This window comes from Lampris incognitus, chromosome 5, assembly GCF_029633865.1.
Source record: "Lampris incognitus isolate fLamInc1 chromosome 5, fLamInc1.hap2, whole genome shotgun sequence".
NCBI lineage: Eukaryota > Metazoa > Chordata > Actinopteri > Lampriformes > Lampridae > Lampris > Lampris incognitus.
In genome coordinates, this window is record NC_079215.1 from 29,995,969 (window position 1) to 30,023,066 (window position 27,098).

Sequence of the window (27,098 nt, forward strand, 5' to 3'; positions counted from 1 at the left end):
TCACAATACGTCAACCAATTTTTTTTCTTTTGTTTTACAAATATTTCCAAGTTGTCAATAAAATACATATCGGAGAGGCAAAACTTATTTCATACTGAGGAAACACACCAAGATTTGCTCACATTGGTTCAAAATGTTTAAACTTCACAATTTGCTTTTTTTTCTTTTTTTTTTGCAATTACTGATCTTCACTTCATTCATCACTGACTCACGTACATATGGTGACATACTTAGAAATACAACTTTTACCCTTTGATTAAGGATACCGAACAGATGCACGGCAAGCTTTGCCCTCTGAAATGCCCCAAGTAGGTTCAGCACTAACACCTAAAAACAGCAGCGGCTTTCTAATCTGGAGGTGACTCACGGACTGGATCCAGATCATTTTGGTTTCAAACTTCCTTTTACATGCATTACATCTTGTCTGTTGTCTGTCTACTGTTGGTTATTAGTTATCATTTAAATATTTGTCGAATCCCGCACAATCAATCTACAAATGTGAGGAGACATGCCTCAGCAAGTTTTTAAGAGGATGGAGAGCATGTGGTCTGCTGAAGAAACTATCCATACAACTAACAGAGGACTAGCATTAAAACAGGCTTGCTGTTGAACGACAAGTCAGCTCAGACATATTTGGTAATATAAAACACTGACATCTGAAAACATGCTTGATCTAATGTCTCTAACAAACATGAAATACATGGACCAGAATTGTTCCTGTACGTAAGAATGAAAAAAAAATGGTATCTAGAAGTTTCCACAAAGTACATTAACTCAGAGAGACTGTGGTTTTGTAAAACTGTTGATAAGACTAAAAGCCAAATGTTACCCTAGGCAGCCAGGAAGGAAATGGGTAGAATGACTCCACAAGCTCAAATGTAACTCCTGTTGGGACATTAACTTTTTCTCTTCAACTGATTTTCAAGGTTTGCCTTAACACTGGCTTGGTGCATACACCTTACTTTCATTTATCTTAGTCAATGTCATTTGTATTTTTATTACTGTTGTCATCGGTTTCCATCCTGTTAGGGTAAGGGCGGTTGATAGGAAGAGAGGAATGCAGGGAACTGACTGGAGGCCAGGAATTGCTCTGCTGCGTGTTGCAAATATGGCCAGTTGTCTTGCGGGGCAAACTGCGGTCCTAGTGAGGCAACGGCACCAGGATATCCACGTAGTTGACGGGGAAGAAGCCCGAGTTGCCATGCAGCATCCCCTCATACCAGTTGTCATCGATCTTATTGGTCAGGGTGACGATGTCGCCCTCCTTGAAGCCTAGCTCGCCTTCATTCTCAGGGTCGAAGTCATAGAGTGCGCGGCAGCATGGCTGGTCCATGGGGGCTGGATGAGGGGAGAAGGTGCGGCAGAGATAAGAGAGGAGAGATGGAGTTAGGGTGAAGGTGGGATACATAGTCAGAGGCTTAGATAAGAGACATAGTGATACGGAGATAAAAACTCTTGGAGTGAAAAGCTCACCTGGGGACCTGGCTGAAAGAGGGAGATGGGGTGGTAGAAGGACGAGAAAGAAAGAGACAATGAGGATAAAGGAGGGCAGAAGTCAATGCAGAAAGGCATAAAATGTGTTAAAAGCAGTTGATGAACGATTATCAAACTTTGCATACAAACTTGAGCATAAAAGAAATAGAAACATAAGACAATATTAGCAGTCAAATTTGACAACCGAGAGAGGAACAGAAGAGAAAGCAGGAGTCAGAGGCTGCACCGCAACTAGAAAGACTGACCAAAAGGATAAGGAAGAAATAAATATCCGTGTCAACTTTAAAAAGACAGACAACATTGACTGACTTGGAAAAGTTGGGATAAAGATAACAACAGAAAGATTGTGTATCTCTCCCCAGTTTCACCCTTGGCTCACCTGGGGATCTTGCTGCAAAAGGGGAGAGGAGAAGAAAGGAAAGATAAAGCAAAGCAGAAATGTTTATGTTTTATACAGTTTGTTAGATGGATAGATGGCTGAGGATGGACTGATGCAGCAATGAAGTTGTCACTCACGATGATGAAAATGAAGAGGTGCAGGGTGAAAGAAAGACAGGGAGACATACACAAGGATGGAATGACAGACAGGCTCAGAGGCCGAGAGGCAAAGAGATGCATGGGAAGAAAAGTTGGTTTAAAAGTTTGATCGGGCGTAAAGACAGAAAAAGCAAATGCCTTTTCTGCTGGCACTCTTTCCCCTGGTCACCTTTATCACATGGCACGGAGAGCACTTGATTTTTGTGCTGTTAGCTGAAGTTCAACAAACGTGGGACAACAAAAAAGACAGATGGATGTATGGAAAGATGTGAAAGAGGGGTGGAAGAGATATTGTTTTATCTCTCCAGGGTTCACAAATTGGCTCACCTGGGGACCTTGCTGCAAACAGGGAAAAGAAATCAATAGAAGCAAAGGCGGTAAAGAAAGCGGTAGAAGTATTTGTGATATTTGTAACCGTTTGCTTTGTTAGTGGAAGGATGGTGCAGAAGTTGTGAGGGGATGAGTGCACAGAACAGAGAAATGTATAGATGGGAAAGAGGGTAAATTTTGACCGAGGCTCACCTGGAGACCTTGCTCCTAGAAGAAAACCAATAAAAAAAAAAAAAAAAAAAAACAAAAGGGGAAAGAGAATAGTTAATGTTTGCTTTATTTGTTCTTGATTGATGGATGCACTGCACAGTGAGGATAAAAAAGTTAGCAAAGAGTTCTGGTAAAAGGAAAGAACCATTTGACAAATATAGACAGGTAGAAATAAAAGAAAATAACAGTGAAGATTCCATCCATCCATCCATTATCCAAGCCGCTTATCCCAATTGGGGTCGCGGGATGCTGGAGCTTATCCCAGTAGTCATTGGACGGCAGGTGGGGAGACACCCTGGACAGGCCGCCAGTCTATCACAGGGCCGGACACATTCACATCTAGGGACAATTTAGTATGGCTAATTCTTCATGTCATTGGCCTGTGGGAGGAAACCAGAGCACCCGGAGGAAACCCACGCAGACACGGGGAGAACATACAAACTCCACACAGAGGATGACCTGGGATGACTCCCAAGGTTGGACAACCCCGGGGTTCAAACCCAGGACCTTCTTGCTGTGAGGTGACCGCGCTAACCACTGGGCCACCATGCCGCCCACAGGGAAGATTAAGGAAAGAAAATGAATGGAAGGATAGACGGAACTGACTGTTACTTGAGAGGATGTCCAGTCCAGAACCTAATCTTTATCTGGGATAACATTACAACTGGGACTGCTCCCCTCCCAAGCAAATGGAGGTGATATATCTTATGAGATGCTGTCATAAGACACATATTTGAGTCTACAATAAGGTAGCAGGGTTAGCTAATGGACAGGGCTGACTATGTTTGGTGTATTTGGGCTCACCTGGGGACCTAGCAGCGCCACTGTGGATGCCTCCATTGTGGTTCTCACTGATGGAAAAGTCCATGGAAGTACGTGGTTTAGGAATATACTCTTTCCTAGGTTTGATAGATGCATCCCTTATCCTGCAACACAGAATACATATAGAAAACCTTAACGCATGAAGGCCGAAGACGATAATCAATTCCTTTGTTATGTTGTTAAAAACAACAGCATTGACAATAAAGGAAAGCGACAGAGTCATAGAAATGTTATTTGAGGAGAAGGAGTACATGACGTCAGTGTATGTATGTTCTAGATCCGGAAATGCACTGTTCTAGAACATACTTCACTTGGAAAACAGGAAGTGTTGAAGTTCCAGTGGGATGATAAATGACAGTACTCACCGTTCGTCAATCTTGCTGGAGAGCTGTGTGAGGATTTCAGCAGCCCTGGTGTGGTATTCCACCTGGGCCTGGACCAGTGCGGAGAGCTGGCTCACCTGTTCAATTTGCTAATGAAAACACAAGAGGCACGGGGACGACTGTTACGTATGGCCGCCAAACCCGATGAATCACAACACAGAACTGTTTGGCCAAGGACGAAATAATCACATTCATAGAAGGTGTATGAGTCAGTTCAATCTATGACTGTGGCCTCAGGTGGATGAGGTTTGGATAATTGGGCTGTTAAGCAACTTGACCATTTAAATTAAGGAGCGCAAAAAGCGTGATGGATGAACTGCATGGCTGGGGAAACTATGGCCGGATGGCTGGGTATTAGAGAATGCAAAGCAAAGCCCATTCAACTTTCTAATTTCTAAGACTGTAGTATGTTTTTGTATTTCTTTTTCTAATACAACTTTAGTAGTTTTGTAATCTTAAACTTTTTAACTTAAGCACAACAAGATGTGGAAACACAACCAATTGACCATGCTCAAATGAGAATAGATGTGGTCCTCCCGTGACTTAGGCCAGCGGTATGGAAAGAACAGAGTCCATAGCCGTCCTTTGTTAATGTGGTTTCGAGACGGAGGACACGATAATGCTGTTGAAAGATGTTGGTTTGAAACAGCAACAGTGAAAATCTAAAAAGTGAAGAATAGATATATCAAACAGTACATACAAAAATGAAGCAAGTATGTCAATAGTAGGCATATTTTACAAGGATCTCTTTTGTGATTTGGGATCAGGAAAATGGAAGGGTGGTAAGCAGACATCCAGTGTCAATCTTGATATTAATGTGGTCTGTTTTTTTCCCCCTGTCATCTTCCATGCTTTTTTTTTCTGTCACGGGTGCATACAGCTCTCTCTAGAAAATGTAATTAGCTAGCTAAACTTCAAATTAATATATGATTTAAAGACAGGCATCCCATATGAAACTATGAAACTAAACCCATTCCAAAGACACTGAAATGTAGAAATACTGAAATGGTAATGAAGCAGACCGTTATCAGTTAGCTAGCATGAAGCTAAAAATAGCAGTGGTCTGTAATGTGAGCTAACTTCTGGGGATCTTTCACCCTTTTTTTTTTCGTAGCATGTGACCAGAAAAATTATTTAGTCACATGGTTAGTTTAACATTACTTTTACATTTTCATGGTAGAAGATAGCATTGTTTTTCACTGAATTACATAAAGGCGCACATGCAAATAGACGTTTCTTTCACTAAATTTTTGAAAATTTTCTGGTACTCTTATTTTTTAAAGTTGTGTGTTCACAAATACATCATTAAGAAAATTGTATTGTACTCTTAAAGAATATCTGATCAATGAAATAAATGTTATTATAATCATTACAGTTCTTAAATATTTAACGCTTTCATTTTCTGGGAATACACCATGTAATTGTTATGTTCATGTATTACCAGTGGGGGGCAGTAAGTCCCCTTCTTAAGGGCCTCTACTGCCCATTCCAGGAGTTTTAGAAGAGAGGTTAGACTGGCACTCAACACACAGGGAGAAGGGAGAGGCGTGACGCTTAGAAACACATAATCCTTACATCGCTCTCCAATAAATTGAACATGCTCTGTTCAGCAATCTCCTTGGAGTCGTCAAATTTCTCCAGCGCTTGCTTGATCTCATCATCTGTCACTTTGCCCTGACGCTTCTTCTTGTAGTCAAAGTCCAGACGACGACCCTGCATTTTCTTCAGGTGATGCTGCAAATGGAGCGAACCAGGGTGAAATGTCACTTTGTATGTGTCATCCAATAAGATCAGCCAGCAAATCTGAACCGGTGGCAAACAGATCATGGAGCTGATACTCATATTTATACTTTTTGTCTCCCTTCAATATATCAACGGTGATATTTGCATTGATTAAATAATGACCTACTTTTTGTGTTTAAAGAGAATTAGATTATAAATATCAACAATCACTGTGGGGATAGGGGGGAAACTGTAGCAGCAGATATGGGATGTGGAAAACATTAGACCAACATAACCAGCATAAAAACACTAATAAGTGTTAAGCAAAGTAAACAAATAAGAAACTAACAAAGTTGATATATAGTTTATATTGATTTTGTGGCCTAGCAAGGAGACTGACATTACTGTATTTTGCATCTGAACTGGAGAGTCTTCGTCTGGGTAGTAAAACTGGACTTAGCTCTTATACAGAGACCCAGCAGATGTCAGATGAAATCAGCAGGGTCTTACTTGGATCTCCTTGAGATCTTTGTCATGGAGGTTCTGCAGTGGATCAATGAAGTTCTGCTTCACTTCCATATCCAGGGCATCCTTCACCTCCCCAAGCTCACGCATGGCCTCCCCAGCATCAATCAGTGCAAGACCTTGAAAATAGACAAAACATTAAGCAAAAATTACTGGTCACAGAGTATAACACCAGTGTACAGTACAAAACGAGCAAAAGAAAGCTCTGTTTTCAGTCTGTGCTTGGCAGATTCTCCTCCACTTTTTTTTTCTGTGCCATTGTATGGTTAAGTATCATCTTGGAGAGAGATTTTTGTCTTCAAACAGCATCATAATGGCATCCATTGTAAACCAAACAACCAAACAAAACCGCAGGCATCTTGTCTTGAAAATAGGCTCATACATTTTTTATTGCATTGTTAGTGCGTCCTTGAGGGAACTAAGTTATGCCAATGTGTTCTTGTCTAAATGATAAAAAAACAAAAACAAAAATCTGTAACTTCTGGCACTTTCTCAGTCAATACTCTTGTAAGTAGGACGAATCACTATGTTGAGTGCTTACCAAAGTTAGAATCCTCTCCAAGCTCTCGGCCAAACCGCTGCATGGACTCTCCCAGGGTGGTCTCAGCCTGTGTGTAGCCCGGTCCCTTCTCCTGGCCTCGGATCCTCGACATGGAGTTCATCATGCTCAACTTGGCTCTGGAAGCTAAGGAGGCAAACCGAGTCAGACACCCAAAAAAACCCCAGCTCCTACTGACTGGCCAAACCATGTTTAACATAGTAACCAGAAGACACAGAGACTATGGCCTCAGTGTCGGGGTCTAACTTGCTGTGCTCTTGGCAAATATGATGTTTGGGACAGATGGCGTTTTATTTCAAATGCAAATTTGGTTTGTATGAAATCTTTTTTTTTTAAATGAATGGATTGTCACGTGATATGGACGAACATGATTAATGCATATGAGATAATCAGTGTCTCTCACCTGGGTTGGGTTGTAGATACTCATTAGTCTTAGTCATGATATCCATCACTGCCCTGGCGGTGGTGTCCACCTTCTACAAACCACAACGTAAAAAGATATAATTAAAAAAGAGGATGAAGAAGACAGGGGAGAAGGAAGTTGTATAGAAATGGGAGTTGAGTCCAAAAACCTTGGAGTGATTTTTTTGGGGGGGGATTTTCCCCCCTTTCCCTCCAATTGTATCCAGCCAATTACACCACTCTTGCGAGCCATCCCAGTTGCTGCTCCACCAGCTGATCCAGAGAGGGCTGCAGACTACCACATGCCTCCTCTGGTACATGTGGAGTCGTCAGCCGCTTCTTTTCACCTGACATTGAGGAGTTTCGCCAGGGGGACATAGCAAGTGGGAGGTCACGCTATTCCCCTCAGATGCCCCCCGAACAGGCGCCCCGACCGACCAGAGGAGGCACTAGTACAGCGACCAGGACACATACCCACATCCGGCTTCCCACCCACAGACACGGCCAATTGTGTCTATAGGGACGCTCGACCAAGCCGGGGGATTCGAACTGGCAATCCCCATGTTGGTAGGCAACAGAGTAGACCGCTATGCAACCTAGATGCCCCTATGTACTCTTTTTAATTGTAAAGTGTATTGGGACCATGCTGCATGCTGATTCTGCACTTTAAATAAAATTGATCGATTGGCTGATTGATTCAAAGAGTGGAAAGTGACAGGAATATTCGAGCGCGAATCTCCGGGTGGCGTAGTGGTCTATTCCGTTGTCTAACAACACAGGGATCGCTGGTTTGAATCCTCACGTTACCTCCGGCTTCGCTGGTCATCCCTATAGACACAATTGGCCGTGTCTGTGGGTGGGAATCCGGATGTGGGTATGTGTTCTGGTCGCTGCACTGGCACCTCTTCTGGTCAGTCGGGGCACCTGTTTCGCCAGGGGGACGCGCGAAATTCCTCACTGTCAGGTGAAAAGAAGCCGCTGGCGACTCCACATATTGGAGGAGGCATGTGGTAGTCTACAGCCCTACCCGGATTGGCAGAGTGGGTGGATCAGTGACTGGGATGGCTCAGAAGACTGGGGTAATTGGCCGGATACAATTGTGGAGAAAACGGGGGGGGGGAATATTCGAGCAATAAAGAGCAGTTTCAGAACAGATCGATAAACTTGTCATCTAGCAGGAATGGTCTGGATAAAACAGTGTGTCGCTGTGTTCTGCAGCATGTTGGAGACCGAGACATGCAAATCTGACAGCTGGGCAAGAATGCAAGATTGCTTTTCTGTTCCCACTTGAGTGAGACGAGATCTGCCCTGTCCCAACAGTGCCCCAGTACAGCTCTGCACTGCTCAGTCTCTCCATCTGCCACACTGCTTTGGATCCATCAACACATCATGTACACACATACAAACATACATGCAGTAAAATAACAGTGAAGAGTAATGATTCGAGATAGTGTAATTGTCCCCATTTTAACATTTTGAATTCTGAAATGCATACTTGGCTTTAGTTTTGGGCTCATACAGTAGTGGTGGTTCTTTACACAGGTACGTAGCATTAGACACAATGCCTCCTATAAAGGGTCTTTGGTGGTGTGATCGAACTTGATATTCTTCAAAAGGAGGGGAATCTTACCTTTTCCATGTCAGTAAAGTCTCCATCAAGCTTCGTTCCTTCAGCCCCTCCAACCTTTTCACTCACCCTCTACAAAAAAAAAACAAACAATAATTTTTAAGACTTTCTCCATAATGCACATGTGGTGCAAAAAGTGTCCCTAATGCTGTACCTAGATGTCAGAGGTCGACTGTTTGCAACATGGTAATCAAATTCATAATATAGACATAAGTAAGTAAAATAAAACAGCGAATATAAAAAGAACTGACCATTTTAGAAACAACATCCTCAAGAAGGTGTACAATAAGCGTTATATGTGAGAACTCAAAACACATGATTAAGATCGCTCTCTCTCTCTCTCTCTCTCTCTCTCTCTCTCTCTCTCTCTCTCTCTCTCTCTCTCTCTCTCTCTCTCTCTCTCTCTCTCTCTCTCTCTCTGTCAGGGCTTACCAGGGTAGGATCAACTGAAGTTTATAATAATGACAATGACAGCTTGTTTTAAACGATGTCTCAAACAGAGTAATGACTCAACACGGGGTGTAAATAAATAAGGGGAGTTTAACAGCATGACCTTTTTGATTCCTATGAAGAAGGCCATCTTGTCACATACTGTGGTACAGTTACCCTTACCATAGATTTACATCTGTGCTAACAGAGGAAATGGTCTACTAGGTTGGGGAGCCCGGGCTCTCCTGGTGGCCAGTGGGGGGCAGCGTATCAGGTGACACTTGACTGCAACTATTCGTCCATCCATCCATCCATCCATTATCTTAACTGCTTATCCTGCTCTCAGGGTCGCGGGGATGCTGGAGCCTAGTCCAGCAGTCATTGGGCGACAGGCGGGGAGACACCCTGGACAGGCCGCCAGACCATCACAGGGCTCACACACACACACACACACACACACACACACACACACACACACACACACACACACACACACACACACACACACACACACACACACACACACACACACACACATTCATACCTAGGGACAATTTAGTATGGCCAATTCACCTGACTTACATGCCTTTGGACAGTGGGAGGAAACCGGAGCCCCCGGAGGAAACCCATGCAAACACGGGGAGAACATGCAAACTCCACACAAATAATGATCCCGGATGACCCACCAAGGTTGGACTACCCCTGGGCTCGAACCCAGGACCTTCTTGCTGTGAGGTGACTGCACTAACCACTGCACCACTGTGCCGCCATCCATTATCCAAACCACTTATCCAACTTAGGGTCACGGGATGCTGGAGCCTATCCCAGAAGGCATTGGGTGGCAGGCGGGGAGACACCCTGGAAAGGCCACCAGTCCATCACAGGGCTGACACACATACACACCTAGGGACAATTTAGTATGGCCGATTCACCTGACCTACATGTCTTTGGGCTGTAGGAGGAAACCGGAGCACCCAGAGGAAACCCACGCAGACATGGGGAGAACATGCAATCTCCACACAGAGGATGATCTTGGATGATCCCCAAGGTTGGACTACCGCGGGGCTTGAACCCAGCACCTTCTTACTGTGAGGCGACCGTGCTAACCACTGTGCCACCGTGCCGTCCTGACTGCAACTTACTGGGTTAAAAATCTGCATGTTGACTCAGTTTGCATGTCCATCCTTCTCTCACCACCCCTTCTCTCATGTCTACATCTCTCCTCTCTCTTCACTTTTCAAAAGTAATCCAAATCAAAATATTCAACGTGGGTAACTTGAAAACTACGATCCTGCTATAATGCACTGTCTCTCTCTCTTTTTTTTTTTATCAGCCACCGCTTTCCAGAACACAGAGGCAAACACACAGCCTCACTACAGATATGCTCACAAAATCTGCAATTGTGCACATATGCAGCACACACATTCATTCAAATATGCACCTACTTATTGCTTTACAGATGTGTTCACACTTGTCCTCTTAGTCAGCCTAGAAAAAAAGACAGCCACTTGTCTCTTGGCAGCAAATAATCACACTGCAAATATGACAAGAGATAAGTACAAGTGGGAATTATCCCATGATTTTCAGCAAGGGAGTCAGCAGGAGAGAGGCACACAGTGTAATATGGAAAGGATTGAATGCAGACAACAATAAGTTTTGAGCAGTAGCTCTTCCCCTTTGCCTGCTATTGCAGCTTCAAATATGGCACATCTCCATCCACAAATGCATGTGCATGCATACACATGCACATGAAGACAGAATCATCGAAGGTCAGCGATGGGATTTTTGGTTAATAAAAATTAATTGCTTTAGGCTTGCTCTTCATTCCTCACCCTCTCTGTCTGTTCACTGATAAGCCCTGGCAGCTTGGCCACCATCAAGCCCTAGTCTATGATGTCACCAGGTGCCCTGGAGAGCCAGCAGGCTGACACAATAGGGCCAGACGAAGCCCTTAGAGGAGGGACACAGAGGAAAAAGGGCTTTAAGAGAACATGATGGGGGGAAAAAGGCAAACCATGATAACTGAGAGCAGTGGAGTTGTATTTCAAGTAAAATGTACTTCCAATGTACATGGATTTGTTTGATAGAAGGAATGGAGGGAATTACAGCATTTTTTTGGGGAGGGGGGCAGTACCAGGCATCCTTGGATTAGGCTTCTAGTTGATGGTGACTTAACACTTTGGAAAGAGTTGAATGGTATGAGTATAGGGATCATACAGATTTTCAGATATTGTATGAGCAACAAAATAAAATCTTGAAGAGAAGCAGTGTATTGAATAGTGTAATACCATGAAGCAAAAGCTATAAAGAATTTTTTTTTGAGAGAGCACAAGAGAAGGAGGCTATACTGTGAGACTAAGCCCTTGACATTAGTGTGTGCAGTAGTAGTCCTTATGAGGATTTATACTTTAAGAATTGTCTCAGCAGAGCATTTTTCTGATCCTGCTTATAAAACAACTAATTTTTTCTGACAGCTATGCAAAACACACACACGCATACACACACGCATACACACACGCATACACACACGCATACACACACACACACACACACACACACACACACACACACACACACACACACACACACACACACACACACACACACACACACACACACACACACACACAGAAACGTAGAGGGAGCCAGTAAAAGCCTAGCATTGAACTACATGAACTTCTCATCAGGCTCTTCTAAACATCAATCATCAATACATTCTTTTCAATCTGCAGTGAGCTGGTTGCCATGGAGACTAGTACAAGGCTTGGCTCGTCAGATATGTCTCCAGCTCTGCAACTTCCTGCCATCCTCCCGCCACACACACGATCGTGAGTCCACTTTATGTGCCATTTCCTGTTTTTAGGTAAATCCATGACAAAAGAAGCACAAATTAAATTTTTTCTCCCTTTTTATTGCTTGAAAACATCCCCAGATTACAGCTTTGAATACCTAGCTTTTGGCTTAGGGAGTGATTTCTCCACGTTGACAAGTATTGACGGAGCCATCTGAAATTACACGGGGAACGAGTGTAAATACCATTTTAGGTCTTTTTCTTTTGCTGTAAACTGCAATCCAATAATCCTTTCTTTCCAGTAATCCACTAACACTCCCATTCAGTTTAGTAGCACACAGACAGTGGAACAGGTAAACCGCTCTCTGTGTAGACAGTGATCTACACACATACCTACGTCTCACACACACACACACACACATACACACACACATTCACACAAAGACCTATATGTGGTGAATAAGTACGCCTGGCTGGCTGCAGGAATTATTCAGTAATCAAAATTTAGCAGAGTAGACCTAAAATGGAATTGCGTGCAATGGAGGAAATGTGAGAAATGTGGGGTCAGAGCAAGAGAGAGGGAGAATGGCAGAGAGATAGATTCCGTCACCAGGACACAGATAGTAGAAATCCACTAGCTCCCAAGCGAAATGAAAAAAAAAGAAAAGTAAATGAAATAGAACCCGTGTGAGCAATGCCATTGCCTGACCCCTTTTCCAAGGAAGGGGGGAGAAAAAGAAGGAATGTATGAATGAAAATAAGCCGTTGGTAAATGTCTGAGTCAGTGGGCTGGGGAAGCTGCTCAGTGCGCCTGTCATCACAGTGGTGAGAGCCCGAGGTCTGCTTCCATGGTAGCTGATGAGATAGAGGAACAAGCACTGAGATGGCAGGAATTGCTGCAAAGTCAGGGTAGGATATATATAGAGAGGGAGAGAGTAGGGTCATAAAGGAAGCAGGCAAACGTGCAGAAAAATTCAAAATAAAAATACTCGCATGCGCATGCCTGTACACACACCATAGCCATTTGACCAAAGGACTGTGGAAGGGAAGGACAGATGACCATGACTGTCCCCGTAATATTAGTAGCATTGGTTTCCATGTGATCTGGACTGCTCCAATAGAAGAGCTATCCTGGGGCATCCGGGTAGCATGGCAGTCTATTCTGTTGCCTACCAACATGGGGATTGCCAGTTCGAATCCCCGTGTTACCTCCGGCTTGGTCGGGCATCCCTACAGACACAATTGGCCGTGTCTGTGGGTGGGAAGCCGGATGTGGGTATGTGTCCTGGTCGATGCACTAGCGCCCCCTCTGGTCAGTCGGGGAGCCTGTTCGGGGGGCAGGGGGAACTGGGGGGAATAGTGTGATAGTGTGATCCTCTCACGTGCTACGTCCCCCTGGTGAAACTCCTCACTGTCAGGTGAAAAGAAGCGGCAGGCGACTCCACATGTATCGGAGGAGGCATGTGGTAGTCTGCCGCCCTCCTTGGATTGGCAGAGGGGATGGAGCACCAACTGGGACAGCTTGGAAGAGTAGGGTAATTGGCCAGATACAATTGGGGACACAGCACTCTCAATGGCTCACGGGATCCTGGAAATGTTATGCTGCCATACTGAAGGGAGTATGATATTGTACAAGTGTCAGTATGTCTATGGATATACTGTACCAATACGCTTGTCTTTGTGCTGCACAACCTGGCTGCTACTTATGCACCCATCTTTTCTCATTCTCTAGTTCTCTTTCTTTCTGCCCCTCTACTTGTGTTCTTTACTCTCCCTTTGTGGGAGGGACAAGACAAGGTGACTTGCAGTGGCAGTGTAAAGTGAAGCTCACAGGTTTAACTCAGAGGGCAGTGTGCTTCTGGGGGGAACATCAGTGGTGCAGATGATATGTAACCAGTGATGTTAAAGCCGACAAAAACGGTCGCATGCAACTGCTATGAATCATACTCAAATGGTGGTGAAGACCATGTGCACTATATCTGCATGCATGCTCATGCATCTGACTCATGTAATCTCCAGTCAAACAGGCACTACACAAAGCAACTTTTGGAGGCATCAGTGAGACTCAGCCATATTATTTATAATGTATTCTTGCCATCCAGATGGTGGAGGAATGGCCAAGTAAGGCCAGCTGAAGGGCCATCGCCTTATGACCTTCTCACTGCAGGCTAAACATGGTGAACTATGCCTCTCATTATGTTTAAGTGTGAGAGAGCCTCCTTCTCCATCTTTAGATCTACAGTACAGTAAATATGCCAACAGCACTCAAGCAAATGAAGCCAGACCAGATTAAAATGCACTAAAAAGGGAGAGGAAAACAGTAAAGATTTCTTGCCAGGAGCTTCAGGGCTCTTCCTCCTGCCCGGTCTCCAATACGGTTACATCATCACAGAGGTCAGGCAGCACACAATGTCCTGATATGCTCCTCCAGCTATTACATGGAAACCTACGGACATTTGTTCTTTCTAAATTAAAAATGTAACAAGAGACTCAAAATCTGCATAACATTACAGGCACATTTAAAAAAAACATTTTCACTGAATGCAGTCACACAGAACATGGTTTACAGAATTACAAAACACATGCAAACCTCTCAATTCATGCATTTTACTGGTCTGAATGGTGCAATCATCCACAGCGTGACAACTGAGACATGTTCTGATGTCAGTGTCATTGCCATCTTAAAGACGATGATCTCCTCAACCATGAACTTACGTGCAAGGTCGTGCAGTGAAAGAACGTGTTCATGATGCATACGACAGCCACACCATTTCAGGTTAGGACTGAAGGCCAATATAAAACCCACTTGGGCAACTTTCTCATCAGGATCAATACTATGAATAAGAAATGAATCTGTTGCCTGAAACAGCAGGCTTCTGACATTTTAAACTATTTAAATCCATCTACACTGTGGCGACGTGTTTACGAATTAATCTCTGAGTGATGGGTTGGAGGAGGAAAGACAGGACTGTGGGAGGAAGAAAGGAAAGGCAGGATGGAGTATAGCCTACTGAATAAGGAGAAAGAAGACCAGGTGTTGCCTAGTAACAGCTGGACTGGAGGGAGTGAAAAGTGGTTGTGTGGCAATGCTGAATGGGTGTATTGTGAGAATACCATGCGGACCACCTTGATGGGACTGCTGATGCTGTTTTGCAACTAAAACAATATTCTTAGTGAATTTAACAGTGCAGTATAGGATGTATCGGAGGAGCCATGTGGTAGCCTGCTGCCCTCCCCGGCCCGGCAGAGGGGGTGGAGCAGTGACCGGGATGGCTCAGAGAGCGGGGTGATTGGCCACGTACAATTGGGGAGAAGAAGGGGAAAAAAAATCCCAAAAAAAGAAAATAAATAAAAATAAAAAAGTAGAGAACTTTACCACGTCTCTGCACTGCCAAGCTAATATTTGTCTCACATGACAGATCTAGTATGCATCAAGATTCACACTTTTATAAACGTATTGTTGCTATGTAATATATGTAAGATGTGCTGTGATTACAATTCACACTTGTTCATCTCCATTGTTTGACCTGTCAATCAAAGGTCTGTTGTGGAAAAAAAATAGACCCCCTTACAGGTGCACAGCTAGCTGTGGTGAAAAGTGAATGGTGTAAAACTATGGTTGTTTACTGGACTGGAACCTTTATTCAGCTGTTGGTTGACACCCCACCCCCAGCCCCCCATTGCCCACCGCCCCATCAGAAGACTTGGCTTGCGTTCTCAATCCTTAGTAAACATGCAGTGGCAGCAACAATAAGTATCTGCTGAAGGTGTTTTACCCCATATGTTTGTGGATACATCTACCTGTATTTGTTGTTTTTATTCACACCCCTGAACAAAAGGGATCAGGATTCATGCAGAATTGCACAAAATACCTTTAATATCATGACGGGAAAGATCGCTCAGATTTGGTTTTCGGGGTTCCATGTTTGCTGGTAGATTAATGTGTTTGTTTCCAAAACCTTCATGATGAAGCTACTGAAAACCACTTGGCTATTTTTGAATCGCCGCAGATAATTCTATTGCAGGGTAATGACTCTTCCTGTTCACTAAATAGAGCCACCCATGCAGATTACGAGAAACAATCCTAGACACCATAAGAGTAGTAAGGTGAAATCAGTGGCTTTAAGTTGGGTCAGTCTCCAGGAAGCAGTTCAGTTAAAAGGCTGTGGAGTCAAACCCAGAGGAGAGGTCAGTCAGCCAGCCACACACACACACACACACACACACACACACACACACACACAAAAGTCATTCTTAAACAGAGCTCTAATGGATTACTGTACTTAGTAGATAGATTGTAATGAATTTCTTGGGATATATGATCCTGTAACATCCAAGCACACACACAGACACACACTTACCTCAAAATCTTAATAAGGAGAGTTGACTTTAATTGCTTCGACAAACAGTTATGACTTGATATTTTTGTAAATACTCTCCCATTACCTTTTAATACCAAAAGCACGGCAGTCTCATCTCCAGCATCTTTGCCCACATCATTAAGTGCTATCCCCAGACAATATCTAATGAGATTAAAAAAAAGTTATCATTTTATTTTCTAGTTATAGCTAGTTCTCAGAATATTGTGAGTAAAGGGCCTGTACATGTTTTTTTTTTTGCATGTTCTTATATTTTTACCAGAGTTAAACGCGGCATTATCATCTGTTCTCAGAGATAATCAGAATACTGTATAGCCTTTTTCCTGGTGCAGCAGCCTGCTCTGCCTCAAATGGCCTCTTTCTAATGTCTTGGATAGGTGACAGACATCAGTGACAAGGCTTCTCTTTTCATTAAAGGAACTATTTTTTTCCCAGCTAGCCGTGCTGCTGTAGGACTTATCCAGCGAAGGGGGAAATGCATCACCCTTCTGCGCCTATAGTGCTAGCTGGTGCTGCTAGCCTTGGCATCGTGCACGGCGGCGTTGGTCACATGGCGCCCAATGTGAGACACATGCGAAGCCGGCTGCTGTCACTACTCTCCGCCCATCCCTCCTGCCTTCCCCACCCCCCTCCTCTTCCTCCCCCTCTCCTCTCTAGACTAATCCTGGCTGGGCACACGCAGGCCCCTGCTTTAAATACATCCTGGGTGGAGAGGGGAGATTAAAAATGACAACAGTGATTAGTAAGGCTATTAGCAGGACTGGCCAGCCGTTGGACGATAGCAAGAGGACCTGACTCTTTCTGACAGTGCTAACATCTCCCTCCTTTCTTCTCCACCCACCTCCTCCAAAGCAGTTCCTCCTTCCTGTGCGTGGCAGTGTGTAGGAGGAAAGTAGCCCCCCCCCCCCATGTGACGAAGAGACAGTGGGACATTCCCCACATTCCTCAGATGTCCTCAGAGTATTATCCAAGCAAACACTCTCCAGTGTGTGCTTGAAATAATTTTTCAGAATTCTTCTATTAGGCCCCGGTCAAACCAGAAATTGAAAGAGCGAAATAAGAAGATACTTAATTGTCAATGTACACGCATACAATGAAATTCATTTTCTGCATTTAACCCATCCTCTCACACACATTAGGAGCAGTGGGCATTCGCAGTGCAGCGCCTGGGGACCAACTCCAGCTTAGTCACTGCACAAGAGCACAGGCAGGAGTATTAACTTTGGTTACCTAACATACATGTCTTTTGATAGTGGGAGGAAAGTGGAGCACCCGGAGGAAACCCACACAAATATTCAAACTCCACACGGAAAGAACCTGGGACAGCCTGGGATTCGAACCCAGGACCTTCTTGCTGTGAAGCAACAGTGCTAACCACTGGGCCACCGTGCCGCCCATAAAGTACTCATGAAATAAGAAATTGGATGATGTGACACTGCTAAAATGATAGCTTCCTCCATTTTGAACTCTCTGGTTGCAGCTTCCATGTATGAGGACAACAAAGTCAAAGCACTTTTACTATTGGATGACCGTGCAAAATTCACCAAAGCTGAACTTTATATGAAGGCATCATACGTTATTTTACTCCATTATTGGAGGCGAATCCACTGATCATGACAGTTCTATGCAAATGAATTGATTTCGATGTGAAATATTACTGTCATGAATGCTGATGAGACGCATTCTTTGCCATTTCTCCCACACAATGTTCTGAGAAAGGGGCAAGAGGATGAATGGGGAGGGACATAGAGGCAGAAGTGCATTTGACCCGTGTGAGCTTGGCATGTGTGGGAAATGCCCAAGTGTGAAAGTCAGAGGCACTTGCATAACAATGCCCACGAGACCCCGGTCTCTTTGGTTGCTTTCTTCTTCTCTCTCTGTACAGTCTCTTGTTTTTTCTGATTCCTCTCTCATCTTTCCCTCTCTTTTTCCATCCAAATATCCTCAGGCCCTTGGTGATCTCACTGGAACTTCAGGGAACAGCATTTCCTATTCATGCAACACTGCGCTTGGTTTTAAGCTATGAAGTGACTCAGCTAAACTTCTAACCACATTCGACTCATCGGTAATCCGCAATTTTATGTTTCGCTCCCCTCATTTCTGCTGACCTTTAGGATGAGGAGCTGCCACAGGATGATCCAAACATGTAACGATATAAATAGCTGCTTTGGAGGGAAACATAAGCATCGCATGTTTCTCTTGAAATGCCATGTTCCCGCTGCAGTGTCCAGTAATAATCAAGGTAAGGCTTAGTGCACTCTCAATTCATGGCCATTACATTTTGAGCCATTGGGGACTGTTCTGCTTCTGTTTGTGCTAAACCCATCTCTGGATAGCGGTAATACCAAATCACAGCCAGCAGGAACACTGGTCGCAGAGTCTGGGTTCCCACAGGCTCATACACATAAGGAAAACCAAACCAGGCTTTCCTGTATAGGCCGGGCTGTCGCAACAAAATAATGAAGCTCATAAAAATCCACATAGCACCGTTACAGTCGGTTTCCCATACAGGCTGGTTGGACAAGGCACCCCGACAGAGCTCTGTTTTATTGTTTCTATGCCCAGACTCAGATCAAAATCGCTCCACTGTCTGGCTATGTTGCTTCACTAACCTCTATCCTCCTATACATGTGTATGTGGGTTTGCAGACCTTGGTTGTTTTAATCTGATTTGTAAGCCTTTGCATGGTTCTTATGTAACAGCGAGGATGAGTTTGGAGCTGGGACGATGTGTGCACACTCCAACCCATCCATGTGCCGCTCCAGAGGAGGAGGTGGGGGTTGGGGATGGGGACCAGCTGGCACTGTATGTGTGCGTGTATGGGCTCCAAGCGTGCAAGAGCTTCTGAGCAATGAAACACATGATAACAATACAAAGATGAAGAAGGATTAACTCTGCATGCTGTATGTTTGATAGCAAGCTTTTTCCAATCTGTAAAAAAAAAAAGAAGTGCGTGTGTGTGTTTCTGATTGTGTGTATTCCAGTTAAATTTAAAATGAAAATCTAATTTTTAAAATTTTTGTTAAAAAATTAAAATTTTTGATTTTAATTTTGTCTGTAGGGATACCCGACCAAGCCGGAGGTAACATGGGGATTCAAACTGGCGATGGATGGGTTGCATTTTTGTAGCACCTTTCTAGTTGCAACAGCCACTCAAGGTGATCCTGGTGTTGGTAGGCAACGGAATAGACCACCACGCCACCCGGACACAAAACGGAAATATTTAAACCTATTTTATGACACTTAATGGTGCACAGTTTAGTTTAACTAAGGACTAAATCAAAGTTGATATAACTATCATTATTGTAATTCATTGCCAAGAAAGCACAGTTAAACCAGTTTTCGCCCCGTGGTCTATATTTTCAGCGGCAGTGATTTCATACTCCATTTAGTTCTAGACAGTAAAAAAAAAAATATTAAAACAAATCAAAGCTCTACTCACTTCGGGGTAAGACAGACTAAGAGAAAAACGAGAGTGAGAAAGAAAGAGAGACAGAGACCGAGAGAGGGGGGTTGGGTTGGGGGTTGGGGCATGACCCTGAGACAATGCTACCATCCATCAGACTTCATCCTCACAATTCTAAGTGACTTACCCTTGTCACTCATATATAAAACACACACATGCACACATGCACGCATGCCTGCACACACGCATGCATGCATGCACACATGCACACACGCACACTTATAAGCTACTTTAGTGACACAGATGCATTGCCACACAAACAAGTCTTTCTCTCTTTCTGTCCATCATCACTGCACTGTGGGATTTCCATCTCAAAGAGGGGATGATGGCATCTTTGAATGCTCTGAATAACTATTGTCCATATCATTAGATATATGATAATATTATTTAGAAGGCATACTATTATTATTTTTGTTTTTTTTGGAGGAATTTTCCCCCTTTCCCCCCCAATTGTATCTGGCCAATTACTTCACTCTTATGAGCCGTCCCGGTCGCTGCTCCAGCCTCTCTGTTGATCTGTAGAGGGCTGCAGACTACCACATGCCTCCTCCGATACATGTGGAATCTCCAGCCGCTTCTTTTCACCTGACAGTGAGGAGTTACGCTAGGGGGACGTAGCGCGTTGGAGGATCATGCTATCCCCCCCCCCCCCCCCCCAGAACAGGCGCCCCGACTGACCAGAGGAGGCGCTAGTGCAGCAACCAGGACACAAACCCACATCTGGCTTCCCACCCACAGACATTGCCAATTATGTCTGTAGGGATGCCTGACCAAGCTGGAGGTAACACGGGAAGTCGAACCAGCGATCCCCCCCAGATAGCATCCGGATGTGGGCCACTTCAGGCAATGATGCGGCACTGATGGCCTTCTTCTGGCCCTGACAAAATGGATGTGAGCCTGAAGTGGCCCACATGTATAATAGCAAATATGGCCCAAATATGCCAAATCAAATGTGGGTCTTTTCTTCCCCAAATATGCGGTGCTCTCGGCACCATGTAATCTGGATGTGACCCTGAAGTGGTCCGTTTGGTAAATGGTGAATATGGCCCAAATATCACAAAACAAATATGGACACCTTTGGCAAATATGTGGCACATGCGGCATTGCTATGGCCCAGATCTGGCAAACAGGAGTGGACCACCCAAGTGCCATCATTCCACACGGTATGTGGGCCGAATGAAAGTGTCAGTGTGGGACGGGTCTGGGCCACAGCAATTTTGCTATCTGAGCCATGTTGGTAGGCAACGGAATAGACCGCTATGCTACCTGGATGCCCACAAGCTCTCGTTTAATGGTACATTAATGCATTCTGCCAGTGCAATATAACCACATAACAGGAAAAACAGGTGATACTCTAGTCCAAGTCAATTTCATTCATCATTTCAGTGTTTTTAAGTGTTTCGAGTATCCTCATTGTATAATTGTATTCATTTCAAAATCATTAATTAGTTACAGTCAGATGATATTTGATAATAATAATGGTAATCTGTCTAAAGGCATGTCTGATGAAGGGATACCATGATTAAAGAGAAGCCAAACTGTCTAAGTAAGAAACTATTTAAAACTTACGAGTCTAGACAGTCATAAAAAGAAGCACACATGCATAATTTATAAGCACAGTAACGTTGATTTAATGGGAGCGCATTATGTCACCGGTGGTTAGCTCTAAATGAAGGACTTTACACACAAGTAACAGAAAAGCGGAAAGCTAATAACATTCTCTGGTGAGACCAGGGTCAGATCAATTCACCTCAGGGACTCTGGGAAATCAGCCATTTCACAAATCTGCAGGATTCAATTTCATGGATTGATCCTTTTGAGGTGTATGACTTTCCCTGCAAATTCTCTCTGTAACACACACACACACACACACACACACACACACACACACACACACACACACACACACACACACACACAGTAATAACCTTTCTTGGGATCAGGTAAAGGTTAATTTTTCAAACTTATGTGTGTCTGCAGTACTGATGCCAAAGCCCAACGAGAAAAATGTCATTTGAGTAAATGTAGAAATATGCCCTGGCAACTCCTACTGCAGTATTATAACTAAATGGCAGTATTATAACTAAATGGCCACTGATAGAATGAATGTGAAAGAAAATCAGCTGTTATGGGGCGCCTGGGTGGTGTAGCGGTCTATTCCATTGCCTACCAACACGGAGATCACTAGAATCCTAACTGGAATCCTAACTATATCTAGGACATTTTACCATATTACACCAATTCTTGCCTCCCTTCATTGGCTTCCTATCCTTGTTGGATCAGAATACAAGGTGCTTCTGCTGACTTTAAAATCCTAAATGGGCTTGCCCCATCTTACCTGTTTGATCTCCTTAAACAGTACATTCCATCCGTGTGTACCCAAAGTTAAAAGAAGTCAGCTGGTGGCAGGGCTTTTTCCTATCAGCCCTGTTCTTGTGGAATAACCTGCCTGCTGCCATCAGACAATCGGAGTCTGTTGAGTCCTTTAAAGCCAAACTTAAAACTCATCTTTTTGCCTTAGCTTACAATTAGTTGCCTTTAAGTTGAATGCTTCACAACCTGTACTGCATGGTGGGTTGGTTTTCTGTCTCAATGAATTTACCAACCATTGTCCTGCCGATGAGATTATAGCGTATAGATTATGACTAAATGATGAATTAATTGATTATGACTAATGACTACTGCAAACTGTACTCTTCTCTCACATGACTTTTCTCTCTCTGAATGATGTCTTCTCCTTTCTCTTTTTCTGTGTGAATGGTGTCATGTGAGTCTCCCTTGTGTGCATGTGCAGTCGGTTCTCCTCCCAGGTTTCCATGGTGATGGTGGTCGCAACTTGGATGCTGCCTGCCATTCCCCTCATCACATTTTCTTTTTATAAATCCATATCTTTTTCTTTTTTTTTACATGGTGATGCTGGTCGTGTGGCTTGGGTCCTGGACTGTTCCGATGGCGTCTGGACACTGCTTGGCATCCTGCGCATCATATTCTTCATACATTTTATAAGTCCATTATAATTCTGTTTATCCTTTTTCAGTGTTGTATTGTGTAAATTGTGTAAACACAACATCTATTGCACATTGTCCATTTTGGGAGAGAGATCCCTCCTCTGTTGCTCTCCCTGGGGTTGCTCCCTATTTTTTCTCCCTGTTAAAGGTTGTTCTTTTTTAGGGAATTGTTCCTTATCCGATGAGTGTGACAGAGGAAGACGCAGAAGACAGGAAGAAATGGAAAGGGATGATCCGCTGTGGCGACCCCTAACGGGAGCAGCCGAAAGTAGTAGTAGTAGTTCCTTATCCGATGAGAGGGTCTAAGGACAGGATGTTGTGTTGCTGTTACACCCACTGAGGCAAATTTGTAATTTGTGATATTGGGCTATACAAATAAAATTGATTTGATTTGATCACCGGTTCAAATCCCTGCTTTACCTCCGGCTTGGCTGGGCGTCCCTACAGACACATGTATTGGACTTCACATGTATCAGAGGAGGCATGTGGTAGTCTGCAACCCTCCCCGGATTAGCAGAGGGGGTGGAGCAGTGCCCGGGATGGCTCAGAAAAGGGAGGTAATTGGCCAGCTACAATTGGGGAGAAAAAGAGGGAAAAAAATCCAAAGAAAAAATCAGCTGTTACTGCGGTTTCAGTTGTCCTGTAAAGGCTGGATGGTAAAACATTGCTCATCATTTGACTGAAGACTGAAATTACAGTTTAGTACAGATAGTTACAGACAGTACAGAAACACTGTGATAAAATAAGCATTCATATGAAAAGAAAAAACAGAGAAGCAAGAACAGAAGAAGAGCGAGATGGTAGAGAGGGTAACTGAATAGGAATATGTATGGAAAGCAAAGTCTGCAGAGAAAGAGTGGCCGTGAGATGTAAGATGAGAAGAGGTGAAATGAATGATGGTGAGTGACAAAGGAAGAGGAGACTAGCGGGAAGGGAAAGGCAAAGTTTATGAAATACATCTTGCCAACATAAAGTCAGGGCGAACCGTTGGGGACACCAAATTCTTGTCACAGTCCACAAGGTCCAGCTAAAAAAGAGGCTTGGGCAGACAATGCCTGCAGACAGCGAATCGGCCAGTATGTTACGCCCTGAAATTGATGAGTGCTTCAGATCTTAAATCTACACGTTTCTACATTTTTTCATGCTCCAATACAACACTGAACCAAGGCAATCTTTACTTTGCACAAATACATTTCCGTTAGTACTGCTCATAAAGACGAATGTGCTCAATTTCCCAAGCATTAAGCTACACACAGATCGTCCGAGACTGCAGAATAGTGTTTCTCTATAGACAGTAAGAGGGACGTGCCATCTTTAAAAATCAATACTGCCACGGAAAAACATATCTGATCTTTGCCCATTCATCACTGTCTCAAGCCAGGCCCAAATGCTACCTCGGAAAATTAATCAGATATGAAAATATAAATCACAATAAAGAATACATTTAGCAGTCTGGGTGTCTCATGGAGAGAGGAGCAAACATAAGTAGCTCAGTGAAGTCACATCTTTTATTTGATATTAACTATCTGCTATTCAAGTGGCTGTGAAATCCACGAATGTGATATGCTGTAACACAGTGAAAATATTTAATGCATGCAGAGAAGAACACTCATGGTGGCATCACAAAAATATACAGAGATGTATTTGTATATATTAGGACATGTTAGGCATTTGCAGACAGAGGAAAAAAGACTACATTTAGAAGTCTGTGGTGTATTTTGCAGGTGCAAAGGATGATTAAGTCTTATTTTGATTTTTTTGATTTTGGTTTTGATATACTTTAATGATCCCCGTAGGGAAATTATGCTCTACATTTAACCCATCCTAGCTGTGTAGCTAGGAGCAGTGGGCAGCTGCCGTGCAGCACCCGGAAACCAACTCCAGTTTGTCTTGCCATGTCTCAGTCAGGGGCGCAGACAGGAGTACAAACCTTAACATGAATGTCTTTTTGATGGTGGGGGAAACCGGAGCAGTCAGAGAAAACCCACCACAGACGCGGGGAGAACATGCAAACTCCACACAGAGGATGATCTGGGATGACCCCAAGGTTGGACAACCCTGGGGTTCGAACCCAGGAACTTCTTGCTGCGAGGCAACAGCACTAACCACTGGGCCACCGTGCCGCCCACTTGAACTAAATGACAAGCTAAAAGACATAATAGATAATTAGAGAATCCTAAAGTGGCAAGCCTTAAATTTCTTTAGTTTTGGTGGATTTGGTGACATATAGTGGTCACAATAATTTGTTTTCACACCACAAATTCAAGAGTTCCTTTCGAAACAAACATGAACCTCAATGCGCAGAAAGCTTTCGCCAACAGGATCCAATTTTTTTGGTGTAACACTGGCATGCTTTGCTTGGCCATGCACTATATCAGTAGGAATGCACTGAGAAGATAAACCAGCTGTTGCATACACGATTTGGAGAAAGAAGACTGGTCAAGAGTGTCATGTGACATATTAAGCAAAATATCAAGCTATATAATACTAAACTTAATTGAATGTTGGATAATGTTTAGCTTCATATTTTTAGTGCCTATTGTTTGCTCTCCCTCATTCGACATGCAAGTAGGGTTGGAGATCGATGGAACTGGAATCAGAAGAACTGGTTCCAACATAGCCAGTACTGACAGGATCAATAGATATTCAGCTTAACGATCCCTCCTTATTGATTCCCAAGTTTTTGTCATCATTCCTCCTGTGTTATTCTTCATGTGTTATGACGGACATCACGTAGACAACTTTACAACTGCAAATGGGAAGACTGCAAGTGTAGTGTGTGTTTAGTGCTCAACAAGGCGATGAAGGCCAGCAGAATGAAACACTCCAGAGTGTGGCTGCATTTTAATAAATGCATGGGAAAACATGCCAGGTGTATGAAATGTCAAGCAGCCATGACTTGTAAGGGGGGGAAATGCATCTACAAACACGGTTCGGTTTTCTGTTCATTCTAATATGGATTTGGTAGCAGAATTTAATTCAATTCAGTTTACACTGTAATCAAAAACTTAGGGACAGATTTACTAACATTTTGCTCCAGCGCAAACCCCCATTCAGCATTAAAAAGCAACTGTCGGGACTTATCAAGATATAATGGGCATTTTACACAAATGAAAGGAAGGTATAGGTAGGTACATTTTTGTGCATCAGCTTCATTGCATATGCAAGAGAGGCAAGACTGAGATGGCTTGGACATGTGTGGAGGAGAGATGCTAGGTATATTGGGAGAAGGATGCTAAATATGGAGCTGCCAGGGAAGAGGAAAAGAGGAAGGTCAAAGAGGAGGTTTATGGATGTGGTGGGGGAAGACATGCAGGTGGCTGATGTGACAGATGAAAATGCAGAAGACAGGAAGAAATGGAAATGGATGATCAGCTGTGGCGACCCCTAACGGGAGCAGCCGAATGTAGTAGTAGTAGTAGCTTCATTCCATATGCATTTACAGGTGTTATCCTTTTACTGTGCAAAATATTGGGAGATTATGGAAATAAGCATTGAATGTGACTGATCAAGTATGTTAGTAAATAAGATCTTGGTGCTATTTAACGCATGCAAAATCATGTCTTAACTGACTGCATTCCTGTGTCAAGACACACAATACTCGATTTGCCGGAGGAAATCGAAGCTCTGGAACCACAAATCAGAAGGAGTCACGCAATCCCAGCAATAATAAAACTCCTGGCCACACTTTGTTTATTTGCCTTCGGTGCTATTCAGTGAATAGTGGCATCTCGGATTGGCAATATTGCAATTTTCAATTTTTCAAACTATAAAACGAAAATCATAAAATTGAAAAGAATTAGCCCAAAACCCCAATTTTTCATTTACTTGAGGAGCAAGTAAATGAGATTTAGAAATAGTGGATCCAAATCCAATGTTCTAACTTTCTACTAATACTCTGGGGCACAGTATTACAACTCTCAGGAGGTCTATGGGTAGGAGGAAGTATGTAACATATATATAATTAAATAAAGTGACCGGGTGGAGAGGTTTGGAACGAATTGGCTGTGAACAGATGAGGTACATGATTGGTAGGGGCGGGACCAGGATGATGACTGACAGCAGTGATAGCGAATGGAGTGGTGGGTGAAGCTCCTGCAGTGTTACAGAGGGAAACAAAACACATCATCGCAAACATGGGCGCTCCTCAGGGCTGTGTACTCAGTCCATGTTTCTACACTCTCCACACAAACAACTGCACCAGCCCTTCACCCATCACCACTTGCTACAAATACACTGATGACACTGCCATACTGGGACTACTTAATGACATTAACTCCATCACAGCCTATCAACACTCCATTTCTCATTTCACTCTAGTGCATGGACAACTACCTCCCACTGAACGTGGACAAGACACACCAAACACACCCCTCACTGGACTGAACCCCATCTCTATCCATGGCAAGACAGT

General features: G+C 43.6%; 1 protein-coding gene across 1 annotated transcript in view; it reads right to left on the reverse strand.

Moving 5' to 3' along the window:
* Positions 1 to 1,141: 1,141 nt before the first annotated feature.
* sh3gl2a (SH3 domain containing GRB2 like 2a, endophilin A1) overlaps positions 1,142 to 27,098 on the reverse strand; it is a 45,866-nt gene continuing 19,909 nt past the window's right edge. The window contains exons 2-9 of the mRNA XM_056280294.1: positions 8,615 to 8,683; positions 6,986 to 7,058; positions 6,565 to 6,708; positions 6,009 to 6,142; positions 5,352 to 5,510; positions 3,759 to 3,865; positions 3,376 to 3,497; positions 1,142 to 1,338 (exon numbers count right to left, since the gene is read on the reverse strand). Of these exons, the coding sequence (XP_056136269.1) occupies positions 1,142 to 1,338; positions 3,376 to 3,497; positions 3,759 to 3,865; positions 5,352 to 5,510; positions 6,009 to 6,142; positions 6,565 to 6,708; positions 6,986 to 7,058; positions 8,615 to 8,683 (1,005 nt within the window). The remainder of the gene's footprint in view (positions 1,339 to 3,375; positions 3,498 to 3,758; positions 3,866 to 5,351; positions 5,511 to 6,008; positions 6,143 to 6,564; positions 6,709 to 6,985; positions 7,059 to 8,614; positions 8,684 to 27,098) is intronic.